This window comes from Sorex fumeus, unplaced genomic scaffold (assembly GCF_029834395.1).
Source record: "Sorex fumeus unplaced genomic scaffold, SorFum_2.1 ptg000063l, whole genome shotgun sequence".
NCBI lineage: Eukaryota > Metazoa > Chordata > Mammalia > Eulipotyphla > Soricidae > Sorex > Sorex fumeus.
The window spans coordinates 82,850,016-82,863,264 of NW_026606120.1; the positions used below are offsets into that span (position 1 = coordinate 82,850,016).

At 41.5% G+C, this 13,249-nt stretch overlaps 1 protein-coding gene and 1 pseudogene across 1 annotated transcript in view; one reads left to right on the top strand and one right to left on the bottom strand.

Moving 5' to 3' along the window:
• The window catches only part of CEP112 (centrosomal protein 112), a 468,287-nt gene that overhangs the window by 120,095 nt on the left and 334,943 nt on the right, over nt 1-13,249 (top strand). The window contains exons 13-16 of the mRNA XM_056127155.1: nt 9,365-9,519; nt 9,812-9,941; nt 11,881-11,973; nt 12,485-12,544. Coding sequence (XP_055983130.1) covers nt 9,365-9,519; nt 9,812-9,941; nt 11,881-11,973; nt 12,485-12,544 — 438 coding nt within the window. The remainder of the gene's footprint in view (nt 1-9,364; nt 9,520-9,811; nt 9,942-11,880; nt 11,974-12,484; nt 12,545-13,249) is intronic.
• LOC130036406 (uncharacterized) lies at nt 2,215-2,292 on the bottom strand (annotated as a pseudogene).

The window sequence follows — 13,249 nt, forward strand, 5'->3', positions numbered from 1 at the left end:
TGTTCTGAGTGCAGACAGCGCTGGTCATCACAGAAGTTTGGAGCATGTGTGACTGCACCATTTTCTTGGGATTCCCATCATATTTCATATGATTCATATCCACTGGTTATTACTCTCAGGGTATTTCCATTGTATTCTTTCATGCAAATATAATTTTGTACAGTTAAAATCTTAATTATGAGTTATACGATTTTTATTTATGTGACAGCTGTTAAAATATTAATCGCAATTCTTTTCATCTGTATAATTTATGTTAGAGAGTGTTTAGTTTTAATTAATTTTTTTTAAAGTTTGGGCCCCATCCAGCACTACTCTAGGCTGGTTTCTGGCTCTGTGTTTAGGGGTTGCTTCTGATAGCGCCTGGTGCTGAGATTAAATTGAGGTTGTCCTCACAGATTCCATAACCCCTGTCCTCTCCAACCCCGAGAGAGTGTTGTTTTAATGTCTGTACTGAATGTCTAGCTTGCTTTCTCTTTTAGCAGGTAAACCATTGTTAAACTTTTTTTTTTATTTTATCCCAATTTGCTGAAAGAATATTTCAACTCATATCTCCCCATCTGGCCCACAGTTGTATCTAGACAAACTTTATAAAATAAAATAAATGCCTTTTATGGACTTTTAGAAACCCACGTAACTTCATCTAGTTCTTCATCCCCAGTGCACATCGATTTATTTTTCCTTTTTAAATAATTGTCATAGTTGATCATAATTCTGTCCTTGACCATGGTACTGATCAATCAGTCTTGCTAACTATCCCTTTAGTGATTGGTCCGAGAACCATGGTTATTATTAGCAAACTGGCTAAGTCTTCTTTACATGAAGTCTATGTTCTTTTGTTTTTTGTTTGAAATTTTTTTTTGTCTATGTTGAGACATTGTAACACTTCCAAATAACATTGTGGTTGCATAGACCTGTTTATCCAGCTCTGAGAACCTCTGTTTTTCTGCATCCCTCTCAACACCACACAAGCTATTTATGGCTTGTGAGAACCTCTTGTTTCTTGTTGGGAACCATCATTTCTAGGGAGCAGAGGAAATTTGGATGGTAACAGGTTCATAGTCTGATTATTCTAAATCAAATGGTCTTTTTATATTCAGGTTCCAGTCCCTGAGCTTCATATGAATAATGGAGCCCAAAGTGTGAGTTGTCGGGTACTTTCTGAGTCTTCATTTGTTTCTTGTGCCTAAAAATGTTCTCTCGTTTTTCTCTGAGCCCAGTCTCCTTAGAACTTGCTGGTCCCTGTGGAGGGGCTAGAGTGTGGGGTTCAAACCTCTGTCCTGGTCCTGGCCGTCGAATGCCTATGGAAAGAGTCTTTAAAAAATAACGAGGGCAGAGAGATAGTGCAGAGGGTACTTACTTGCCTTGCATTCTACTTACTGACCTGGCTTTGATTCCGGTGCCTGATGTGGTTCCCCAGCCCCACCAGGAGTGACCCCTGAATGCAGACCACACACAGCTGGGTGTGGCCCTTGAACAGCAACAACAAAATGGCAATTCAGAGGAGAGAGGACTGCAGAGAGCCGCAGAGGACCACTGTATTGAGAGTCGACACAAAGCCTGGAGCTGGCGGGGTGGCTTTCAGGAGCCCCCAGGGTCTCTTGAGTGGAGTATTATGATGAGGAGGAAAGGGGTAAGAGAAGAGCTGAGATGGGCCATGAAGATCACTTAGGGCTCTCTGTGGAGGGACAGGGGCCATAGAAGTGAACATCACAGAGGTCTGTTTGTTGGACATTGGGGAAGATTTTTTTTTTTTTGCTTTTTTTGGGTCACACCTGGCAATGAACAGAGGTTACTCCTGGCTCTGCACTCAGGAATTACTCCTGGCAGTGATCAGGGGACCATATGGGATGCTGGGAATTGAACCCATGTTGGCTGCTAGCAAGATAAACGCCCTACCTGCTGTGCTATCGCTCCAGCCCCAAGATTGTTTCTTGAACTTCAACAACTTGACCATAAATCCTGGTACTCTCCATTCTTGCCAGTAGTATTTATAGAGTTCTTTCATATATATATATATATTCATATATATATATTTCCTATTCAGTTCTTCAGGTATCCCAATTACATGAATGTGAGTGACTTTTTTTCGCTTTTCCTAGGTTTTGTTTGCTCTGTGTTTCGTGTTTGCTTATTTCAGTTTTCAATTTGCTTACTTACTATAGTGTTTGTCTTTTGTATTTCTTACTATATCTCTTCTTTACCTGAATTTTCTTTGAGGGGGGAACTTTTTTTAAATTTAATCACCATGAACAGATAATACACTTGATCTTAGCCAAAAGACCGAGAAGCGATAGTATAGCGGGTAGGGCGTTTGCCTTGCACGTGGCTGACCTGGTCGACCCAGGTTCGATTCCTCTGTCCCTCTCGGAGAGCCTGGCAAACTACCGAGAGTATCTTGCCCACACGGCAAAGCCTGGCAAGCTACCTATGACATATTCGATATGCCAAACACAGTAACAACAAATCTCACAAAGGAGACGTTACTGTGCCCTCTCGAGCAAATCGAACAACAGGAGGACAGTGCTACAGGACAGTCACCATGAAATTACAGTTTTCCATGATTGGGTGTCAATGGGAGAGAATTTTTTATTTTAGTTTTTCTCTTGTGATGCTTTCTTTCTCTTCCCATTTCCTTGAGATATATTCAGATATATATCTATATATATATATTCAGATTCAGATATATATTCAGCTATATATATCCTTAGATATATATTCAGATATATATATATATATATTCAGTTGCATTCTGCATTCCAGTACCACTCACCTGGGATTATTTTTCCCTTGCGGGGTAGGGAGGCAGTTTGTGTTGTACCCAGAAGTGTTCAGAGACTATTCCCGACTCTGTGCTCAGGAGTCATTTCCAGCCGTTTTCAAGTCCAGGATCAAATAGGGGTCAGTTGCATGCAAGGCAAGTGTTCTACCCTTGAACTGCATCCCTGACTCAGAAGTGAGGTTGTTGTAGGTTTTTTTTTTAAAGTAGCTCATCTTTTAAAAATATTTAGATGTTTTTAATGGTCAGTTATATGAGAATTCTTTCTGGGGATCTATGGCCAGGAGCATGTTCTACAATATTATCAATTTCATGCTATGCGTGAATGTCTGTGAGTAATTAAAAAATACATCTCTTATAGCCACTATCATAAAGTTTCTCATATTTCAAAACATTCTCAAATGTCTCCCATAATTGACCTCAACTATAAATTGCATCCTGCAGATCTAGTTGGCACGACTTTCCCCCCACCCAGCCCAGTCGCCTTCTCCTCCTCCTCCTCCTTCCCCTCCTCCTCCTCCTCCTCCTCCCTCCTTCCTCCTTCCTCCTTCCTCCTCCTCCTCCTCCTTTCTTCTTCTTCCTTCTCCTCCTTCTTCCTCTTCTTCCTCTCCCTCCTCCTCTTCTTCCTCTTCCTCCTCCTCTTCTTCCTCTTCCTCCTCCTCTTCTTCCTCTTCCTCCTCCTCTTCTTCCTCCTCCTCTTCCTCCTCCTTTCTCTCCTCCTTACTCTTCCTCCTCCTCTTCTTCCTCTTCCTCCTCTTCCTCCTCCCTCCTTCCTCCTTCCTCCTCCTCCTCCTCCTTCTTTATTCTTCTTCCTTCTTCCTCTTCCTCTTCTTCCTCTTCTTCCTCTTCCTCCTCTTCCTCCTCTTCCTCCTCTTCCTCCTCCTTTTTCTCCTCCACTTACTCTTCCTCTTCCTCCTCCTCTTCTTCCTCCTCTTCCTTTTCTTCCTCTTCTTCTCTGCCAGACTGGATCCAGAGATATTATCATCATGACTTGTGTGTTTGGCATGGTTGAGCCAAGTAAAGCAGTATTTGCACAACACTTGGTTTCACTAACGATGCTCTGGTGAATTTTCTGAGCTCTCTAGCTCTGGCTCTTTCTTTCGTAGTATTCCTGCATTTCTTTTTGTGCATCACTTAAATTTTTTTTTAGCCCATCCTCAGGTTTGTGGAATCAGGATAATACTTTCCTATGCTTCAGCTAGTTCTGTCAAGCTATCCGTGGTCTATTTGATATGTGATATGCCAAATCCAGTAAAAAAAAATGGATCTCATTCCCCTGACCTTGAATACGGCAGAGTCGAGAAGGATGTGGAAGGAGAGGCTGATAAAATCCCAAGGCAGAAATAGGCTGCCAAAATGAAGAAAGACAAAAATGATTGTCTGTATTTTTAATGCACATACGCTGGCATCTGATGCATCCATCGAGGACCTGATGGTACAAGGGTGAAAAATCAAGTACAACATCATTGGTCTGACTGAAATGAGAAGACATTAATCACATCACGCTGTTTTCGACACTGGAGAAGAACTGTTCCTTGGAACATGTGACAAAAGAGGCATCGGTGGTGTCGGTATCCTTGTCAACATGAACTTAGCCATGAGCATTGATTCATTCGAATGCCTAACAGCCTGAATTGGACGATTACACTTGAATAGATGTGGCTCATTGCCAGCATTTTCTATCTTTGTTGTCTATGCACCAATATCCAACTATGGTGAAAGAGAAATTGAGAAGTTCTACACGGAGCTGGAGAAGTTCTATAAAGAAGATCAGACCTTCTACAAGATCATTGTAGGTGATTTTAATGCCAAAATAGGACCAAGAAGATCAGCCGATGAACTTCACATCGGGACCCATGGCCTAGAATGGAACGAACAGGGTGACAGACTGTCTGAGTTCATCATGTCAACCAAGACCTTCCATGGTAACTCACAGTTCCAAAAGGCTGAATCTAAACGTTGGACATGAGAGTCTCCTGGTGGACGGTTCCACAATGAAATAGACCACATCATATTCAATCGGCGGTTTTGCCTAACCGATGTTGCTGTTGTCTCAAAATTCCAAATGGGATCGGACCACCGTCTCCTTCGTGCAAAATTCTACCTCACAGAACGAGGAGAGAAGAATGCAAAGTTTAAGAAGAGAACTCCCAGAACGACCACCAACTGGGAACTCTTTGGCTCTGTTGCAGCAACATGGGAAGATGCTGTCATTGACAACATTGATGAGGAATACGATCGAATGATTCAGCACCTCCATGATTGTGCAAGGAATGCCAAGAGAGATAACCACAAAAAACCGCCTTTCTTCGAACACTCTTGAACTTATTCGCCAACGTGACTTGGCACATGCCTCAGGCAACCGCAAGCGAACGTCCGAGCTGGCAAAACAATGCAGAGAAGCCATCAAGGATGACCTCAGAGACAGGAGAGCAGTGGTGCTGGTAGATGCGGCAGAAGTCGGGAAAAGCATTCGTAATGTCCGCCTGTCCTTCACCACCTACAAGACCAAGATGACTGCCCTCTGACATCCTGATGGATCTATCACATCTTCCAGAAGTGCAATGGAGAAGATTATTCATAACTTCTACTCAGATCTCTTTAATAGCCACGTCCATTTGCCCACATACCACATTCCGCATGATAGATATTTCGTTCCCAATGTTCTCCCTTCCGAAATCCAACATGCCATCTCGTCGGTAAAGAAACAAAGAGCACCTGGCCCAGACAAGATCAGACCTGAACACCTGAAGAACTTACCATCGGTACTCATCAATACACTGGCTTGGCTCTTCACATGCTACCTGTCTGAATGCAAGGTTCCATCCCAACGGAAAACCAGCAGGACTGTACTACTATACAAGAAAGGAGACATCCACGACATTGGCAACTATCGCCCAATCTGCCTATTGTCTGTCATCTACAAACTGTTCACTCGAGTCATCCTGAATAGGATTGGCAGAACACTAGATGAAGGACAACCATGCGAGCAAGCTGGATTTCGAAAAGGATTAAGCACCATTGACCATATCCACACGATTACTAAGCTCATTGAGGTTTCTCAGGAGTTCAAGGTGCCGCTGTCTAATGTTCATTGATTTAAAGAAGGCCTTTGATTCTGTTGAGACAGAAGTGGTCATAGAAGCCCTAGCCAATCAGGGCGTACAAACTAAATACATCAGGATCCTTCATGAGCTCTATTACAGATTCACTACCAGGATCTCACCATTCCACAAAGAAGTAATCATCCATGTCAAGAGAGGGGTTCGACAGGGTGATACCATTTCACCAAATCTCTTCAGTGCCACCCTCGAGAACATCATGCAACAACTGGAATGGGAAAGAACGGGAGTGAAGATAGATGGTCGGCAACTACACCACCTCCGCTTTGCTGATGACATCGTTCTAATAACAGCAAACATCAGCCAAGCGGCACAAATGCTGACCGACTTTGACCATGAGTGTGGAAAGGTTGGACTACAGCTGAATCTTACAAAGACAATATTTATGAGAAACAGCCTCATTCCTGACGCTCCATTCGCTCTCAATGGAACCACCATCTCCGAATGCAACAGTTATATGTACCTAGGTCGAGAAATCAATATGATGAATGACCTGTCACCTGAGTTGCGCAGGAGGAAGAGAGCGGCTTGGAATGCCTTCAAGAGCATTGAAGAAATAACTAAGAGGACAAAGGACCTCCAGCTATGAGCACATCTCAGTTCCACTGTTCTTCCTGCATTAACATATGCCTCAGAGACATGGGCCCTCCGAAAACAGGATGAGAACGCTATTTGGGTCTCTCAAAGAGGAATCGAAAGAGCTATGCTTGGAATATCACGATTCACTCAAATGAGAGATAGAATCCGGAGTTCTGATCTCCGTCAACGCTCAAGAATCAGGGATGCTGTCTCATTTGCCAAGGCATCAAAAATCAGATGAGCTGGACACGTAATGAGGTTTACAGACAACCGCTGGACTAGAGCCATTACTGACTGAATTCCACGGGACGTCAAAAGATCGCATGGACGCCCACCTACAAGATGGTCAAACTTCTTCGTCAAGACCCTGAATGATTGGTTTGAGGCTCTGCATGTTCAAACAGATGCCATTAGGCTACGCCAGCTCGCAACAGGGATGAAAGGAGATGTTACTGGTGCCCGCTCGAGTAAATCGATGAATAACGGGGGATCAAGTGATCAAGTGATGCTTTAGCATCTGGACCAGGCACGTGCCTGTTTTTATTGTTTGTTTTTGTTTTTCCTCTTTGACTTTGTTTCTTGGTCAGCCCCTTATTTTCTGCTTCAGTGCCAAGTGTTGTATGTGGACAGGAAGGAGCACTTTGGATGATTCTCTCCTCAGGGGGTCTCCACTTGAGCTCTGCGTGGCAGCCAGTGCTCCTCTTGACCACTCAGGGTCCGAGCTGGCCCAGGACTGCCTGCAGAGTCTGTAGTCTTTGGTCTCTTCCGCTGAGTTCTCTCTTGAGTTGGATTGTCAACACAGGACTCCACTGTTATTTGGGCCTCTCCGCCTTAAGGAACCTCCCCCCCGGCTTTGACTCCTGCACCCTGGTGATGCTGACCTTCTCATTGGGTCCCAGACTATTTCCCCATGCTTCCTTGGCTTTTCTCCCTGTGAATATGGAGAAGCAGGCAAAGCCCCTGAGAGGAACTCTACATGTGTGGCACCCAGTTCTTTCTGGATTCCTTTTCGGGGCTCTTGGTTCATCACGTCCTACCTGCCTTGGCATCCTTTGCCCTGTTGTCCTTGCTCATTGCCATCCTTCAAGAGTGGCAGATGCCTCACAGTTCAGAGCAGCTTCCAAAACAGGGACTCATCAATCTCAGCTCTCTGCCTCAGCCCACCTTAGGGACAAGGTGACTTGAATGTTCTTCTAGTGCCTGGCCACTGACTTGCTCTTTGACAAGTGTCTTTGGGCGTGGCACTTGTTTCCAGTGTGCTCGCTACTTTTTCATGGCTGGGCAGAGAAGTTCTTCTCACAAGAATAGCAAGGTAGAGATTCATTCTGTCCTTAATATGCTTTGTATCTTTTTTGGTAATTTCCAAGAGAAGAGGGAATTTCAAATCATTTCTATTCCACCAGTTAAAACTGGAAGACAGAGAATATATTCTTTTATTTACTTCTGATCAATGGCAGGGAAATAAAGAGAATTTTGAATATGTGTTAGAAACGGAAACTATCTACTGAAAATAACTTCTGGAACAGAGTAATCATTTACAAAGGGATAAAGTGGATATGATGTGATGAGGCAGTCTGAACATCTGATATGTATCTGGCGCTCAATTAGGAAGTGTGTATTTTAAAAATTAATCTCTAGACCATATTTTTAAGTTTAATAGAATCAATTTCTTATATTTGGGAGATACTGTATCAAGCTAATTAAATTTCAGATTCATACTGTTATTAAGACAAAAAGTTAAGTGAATAAAGTATGCTGGGGCTCTAGTATTTAATGCTTACACTTTATTTTAAATGTTTCTGGAAGTGTCATTGTTAAAATGAAAATCATTTATTCCTTTAGCTGATGCTAGCTAGTCCTAATTTTAGGAATAGCTATAAATACCTATATTATAAACACCAATATCATAATTGGGCTGGAGCGATAGCACTGCGAGTAGGGCATTTGCCTTGCACGTGACCGACCCGGGTTTGATTCCTCCATCCCTCTCGGAGAGCCCGGCAAGCTACGGAGAGTATCCCACCCTCACGGCAGGGCCTGGCAAGCTCCTCGTGGCGTATTCAATATGCTAAAAACTAACAACAAGTCTCACAGTGGAGACATTACTGGTGCCCGCTTGAGCAAATTGATGAACAATGGGAGGACAGTGCTACAGTGCAGGTATTATAATCATAAATATCTACATCTAGTTCTGGATAGGTGAGAAATTCAAAGTATCTGTTATGTGATAACCCCAGTATTAGACTGTATGGGTCCAGATGGGTATGCGGCTGAAAAGGCAGCACACAATCCTATTATGCCAGTCTTAACTGCAAGCCCTACCACCTGTGGCACTCCACTCATCACTCAGTGTAACTCCAATGACGTCTGAGCACTGAATTTTCAGGTTGAGCATTACAGGGCATGGTACTAGGCCCCCATTAAAAAGAAAGCATTTGGGGGTTATGAATCGTCTGTTAAAATGTTATCATGTTACTTTCATAATTTTAAGTTTCTGAATTCAGATGATGATGGCAGTGAACATATCCAATACTCTCCTAATTTGGGGATGCACATTAATTAAGTTGGGTAAAGAGATTGTATCTTCCTGAGCATAGGACCTCGGTTTCCCCAGTTGCTACTCAATCACTAGGTCCTCACCGAGATCCAAATTCAGTAAATACGCGGAGAGAATGAGTGAATGGATGATGTTCTTTCATAGTCAACAGCCTCTCTTCTTCACAAAAACTTGGTTGATTTGGAGGTTGATTTCATTTTTATGAGCATAATTTGTGGTGCATTTGTTCTATGTGTTCTGGTCTCGAATGGAGATATTTCCTTCGGTCAGCTCTGTGAGACAGAGGCTGGCAGAGTCTGAGGACTTTATAACAGTGACCTGTCCTTTCAGAATCAGATGGTGAAGGAACTGGAGTCCCGTGTCCAGCAACTAACAGGAGAAGCAGAGAACAGTAATTTACAGAGGCAGAAACTAATTCAAGATAAATTGGAACTAGAGCGATGTTACCAGATAACCTGCAGTGAATTGCAAGAAGTGAAGGCGAGGTATTGTTTGAAATCAGTTATCTACCAGAACTGGCTATCAAATGGGGCGATGAACTAGACAATTATTGGCCAAAATTAATTGACATGGCATATTAACCATGGGTGATCTTCAACCTAAGTGCTCTTCCTTTGTTTATTTTTTAAGTTCCACTTAATATTAAAAGCATAATGTTTAAGAGCATAATGATAAAAATCTAGACAAATATGTGAAGAAAGAAATGTGATGCTTTTCAATTGGGACATTCATCCTAAATCCATGGGAAGTCTATCTCATTGTTTTTGTTGCTTATAGGCACAGCGTCCTGCACAAGGAGAAAGAACATCTTCTAAATGATTATGAGCAAAACATAAAACTATTACAAACCAAGTTTGATACTGATATAACTCTTCTGAAGAAAGAACATTCTCTTTCCGCTTCTAAGGTATTGCATATGCGAATGGAGACATCCATCTAGTTATTTACTAGTCAGAGATACCCATGTGACTTTCGAAGGAACTCTTCTGCTTTACTTCTTGGAAATTCTTTATCTGAAATGTTACAGGTTTTTATTGGTTTTAAAAATTCTGAGAATGCGAGATGTCTTAAATGAAATAATAAATAGTGCAGAAAGCTTTTTTTATAATAAGTTGACCCTTCTAAGGTCTAACCAATTTTTAAAAATGGAAACACAAAATTCTGAGATAGATTTCTACATTGTGTTTAAAATGTGCTTTTTTAAAGATTATGTACATTATTGTTAGTGTATACTTTGTGCATTATTGTTATTTTGAATCTGTGGGTATATATGAGCTGTGGGCACATTCGCTAACGCTAACTTTTTACATCAGAGAATTGATGCTTTCTGCCAAGAGAATCTTTTTTTTTTTTTAATTTTTTTATTTATTTATTGAATCACTGTGGGAAAGGTTACAAAGCTTTCAGGTTTATGTCTCAGTCATGCAAATATCAAACACATTTCCCTTTACCAATACTTATTTTTTACCATGAAGAACCCCAATAAAACCCCACCCCCCACCCCTCCCCGTCCCTGTGAGGCAGATGAATTCTAGTTAGCACTCTATCTGCTTTAATTAGATTCATTGTTTCAATAAAAGATTCACCACTATTATTTAGAGTTTACCCCCCCCCCCAAATCAGACATGTTGAAAAAGCATTGTGGAGTGATTTGCTTTCTACAGCTGGGTTCAAGAATTAAATGTTGGTTTTGGATTTCTGCTATTTTACCTATTGACCCTGGAAGTATTTCTACTGAAAGTCAGATAGTTAAGAAATTGGTTTCTGTGTTCTGGAGTCGTGGCCGTGCTGGAGAGCCGCTCGCGGGGGGCAACCGGTGGCCTCGGTAGGGCGTGAAGGACGGACCGGAACGCCCCCCTTCCCATGAGGTTTTAGTCGCCCCCACACTCCCGGCTCATACCTGCTGTCCACAAGGCTCCCATGTGGCCGCCATCTTTCTTTCCAGAGAGGAGAGGGCGAATGGGGCAACACCCTTTCCCCTCTGGGCAGAAATGATTGCCTGGATTAACGCATAGTCCTTTCACTTTTCTGCTCCAAGCTGCTGGGTTCTGCATTAAGCCCTTGTGCTTCTGGGGCTGTGGCCGTGCTGGAGAGCCGCTCGTGGGGGGCAACTGGTGACCTCGGTAGGGCGTGAAGGACGGACCAGAACGCCCCCCTTCCCATGAGGTTTTAGTCGCCCCCACACTCCCCTGCCAAGAGAATCTTATAGCTACAATTCTAATGTAAAATGCTTTTTGATGATTGGGCAATTAAGTGTTGCAGTGGATTTTATTTGTTTGTTTGTTTGGGGGCCATACCTGGTGATACTCAGGGATCACTCCTGGTAGGGTTCAGAGGACCATATAGGGTGTTAGGGATTGGACCTCGAATGGTCATATGCAAGGCAAGTGCCTTGCCTGCTATACTGTTGCTCTGATCCTAGATTTTGATTTTAAAATTAAAATTTTAACTTTTATTTATTTTTTTTTTTGCTTTTTGGGTCACACCTGGCGATGCACAGGGGTTACTCCTGGCTCTGCACTCAGGAGTTACTCCTAGTGGTGCTCAGGGGACCACATGGGATGCTGGGAATCGAACCTGGGTTGTCCGCGTGCAAGGCAAATACCCTACCCGCTGTGCTATTTCTCCAGCCCTCAAATTTTAACATTTTTGGTAAAATGTATGTACAATTTTATATTTTTAAAACCTTACTATGTGCAAAATTCAATATGAGCTTTTACTTTTAAGAATTTTTAAAACTTAAACATTTTCATTCAGATGTATAGGTTAAATTTTAAGTAAGCTTCTGGGAAGGAAATAAAAATCAATATTCTGCTTTTAATTTTTCCCTCTTAAAATCTTTGTAGGCATCTGGTACAATTGAAGGGTTAGAAAAGAACATCTGTCAATTAAAACAACAGTTACAGGAATTAGAACTTCAAAGAAAGCAGCAACTGAAGGTGAGTTTGGCATTTTTACACAGAACAACAATGACTGGGCTTTTTTTCTTGACCTAACTGTATAAATGAAAGTTGATGTTATTATTTCAGAATTCCTCCCTTTAAATTACTGTCTGCCAGTTTCTGTAATTTCTTTCTTCACACACACACACACACACACACACACACACACACACACACACACACACACCCTCCCTTCCTTTTGGATCTTTCCTTTGACCTCAAGGTCAAATATATCAGGGATTGGTATGTGGTAACACTTACAGATTATTATTTCCCTAATGATTTAGTTTTTAAAGGAACTTTCTAATCCTAAGGATCAGAATGTTTCTCTCTCTTCCGGTAGCAAGGTCACCTATGTCTGCTTACAGTTCAGGAAATGGGAGTGTAGGTTCTCTTGACAATACACAAAACTCAGAAGTTTGTATTCAAATCTATTAATTTTTTCAATTACTCATTTTGACTTTAGTAATAATTTCAATTATAATTCAAATGTATTTCTCATTTACAGGATCAGGAAAATAAGTTTCAAATGGAGAAAAGTCATTTAAAACGCACCCATGAAAAAAAGGTAATTTTTTTAAATTTAAAAAAGGTGAGATGTTATAAAACATTTTAAACAGCAGATGGAACAATTAAGAACAAAAGGACTGATTTCTATGAAACTGGGCAGTCTAGCCTTTAAAGAATGTCTAAGTTTATTTCAACTAAGCACTCGTCAAATTTTACTTATTTTTCATACCACTTGTATTTTTGGTGGGTTTGTGTGTGAATCCGTGTGTGTGTGTGTGTGTGTTTGTGTGTGTGTGTATGTATGTGTGTGGGAGGAGGGTACCCAGTCCAGGGTCTCATCCAAATGCCAGGTGTGTGCTTTACCACTGAGCCATATCTCCAACCTCTGTATGCTGTGTTTGAAGTGAAAGTGTTACTGATAGCTTCTCTTAATACTTGGAAGTTATGTTTTCTGTGTACCAGTTTAAAAGCATATACCGTTAATAAGAATTACTTTGTGTTCTGTTGTATTTATGTCTAGTAAGAATTCTCTCAGTCTAAAAGATATAAAAAAAGACGAAACAGTGAAAGAATTTTCTACTACTTAAAAATTGATATTGCGTCTTGGCATTTAGAAATAGTATTTTGATATATGTTGTTGTCTCTGTTATTATTGAAAAAACGAGTTTATCGGCCTACTATTAACACCTTTGGTGTTAATTCTATAGGTTTATGACTATTAAACTTGCTTTGAAATTGTTACTTGCTTTAATACATCTAAGGT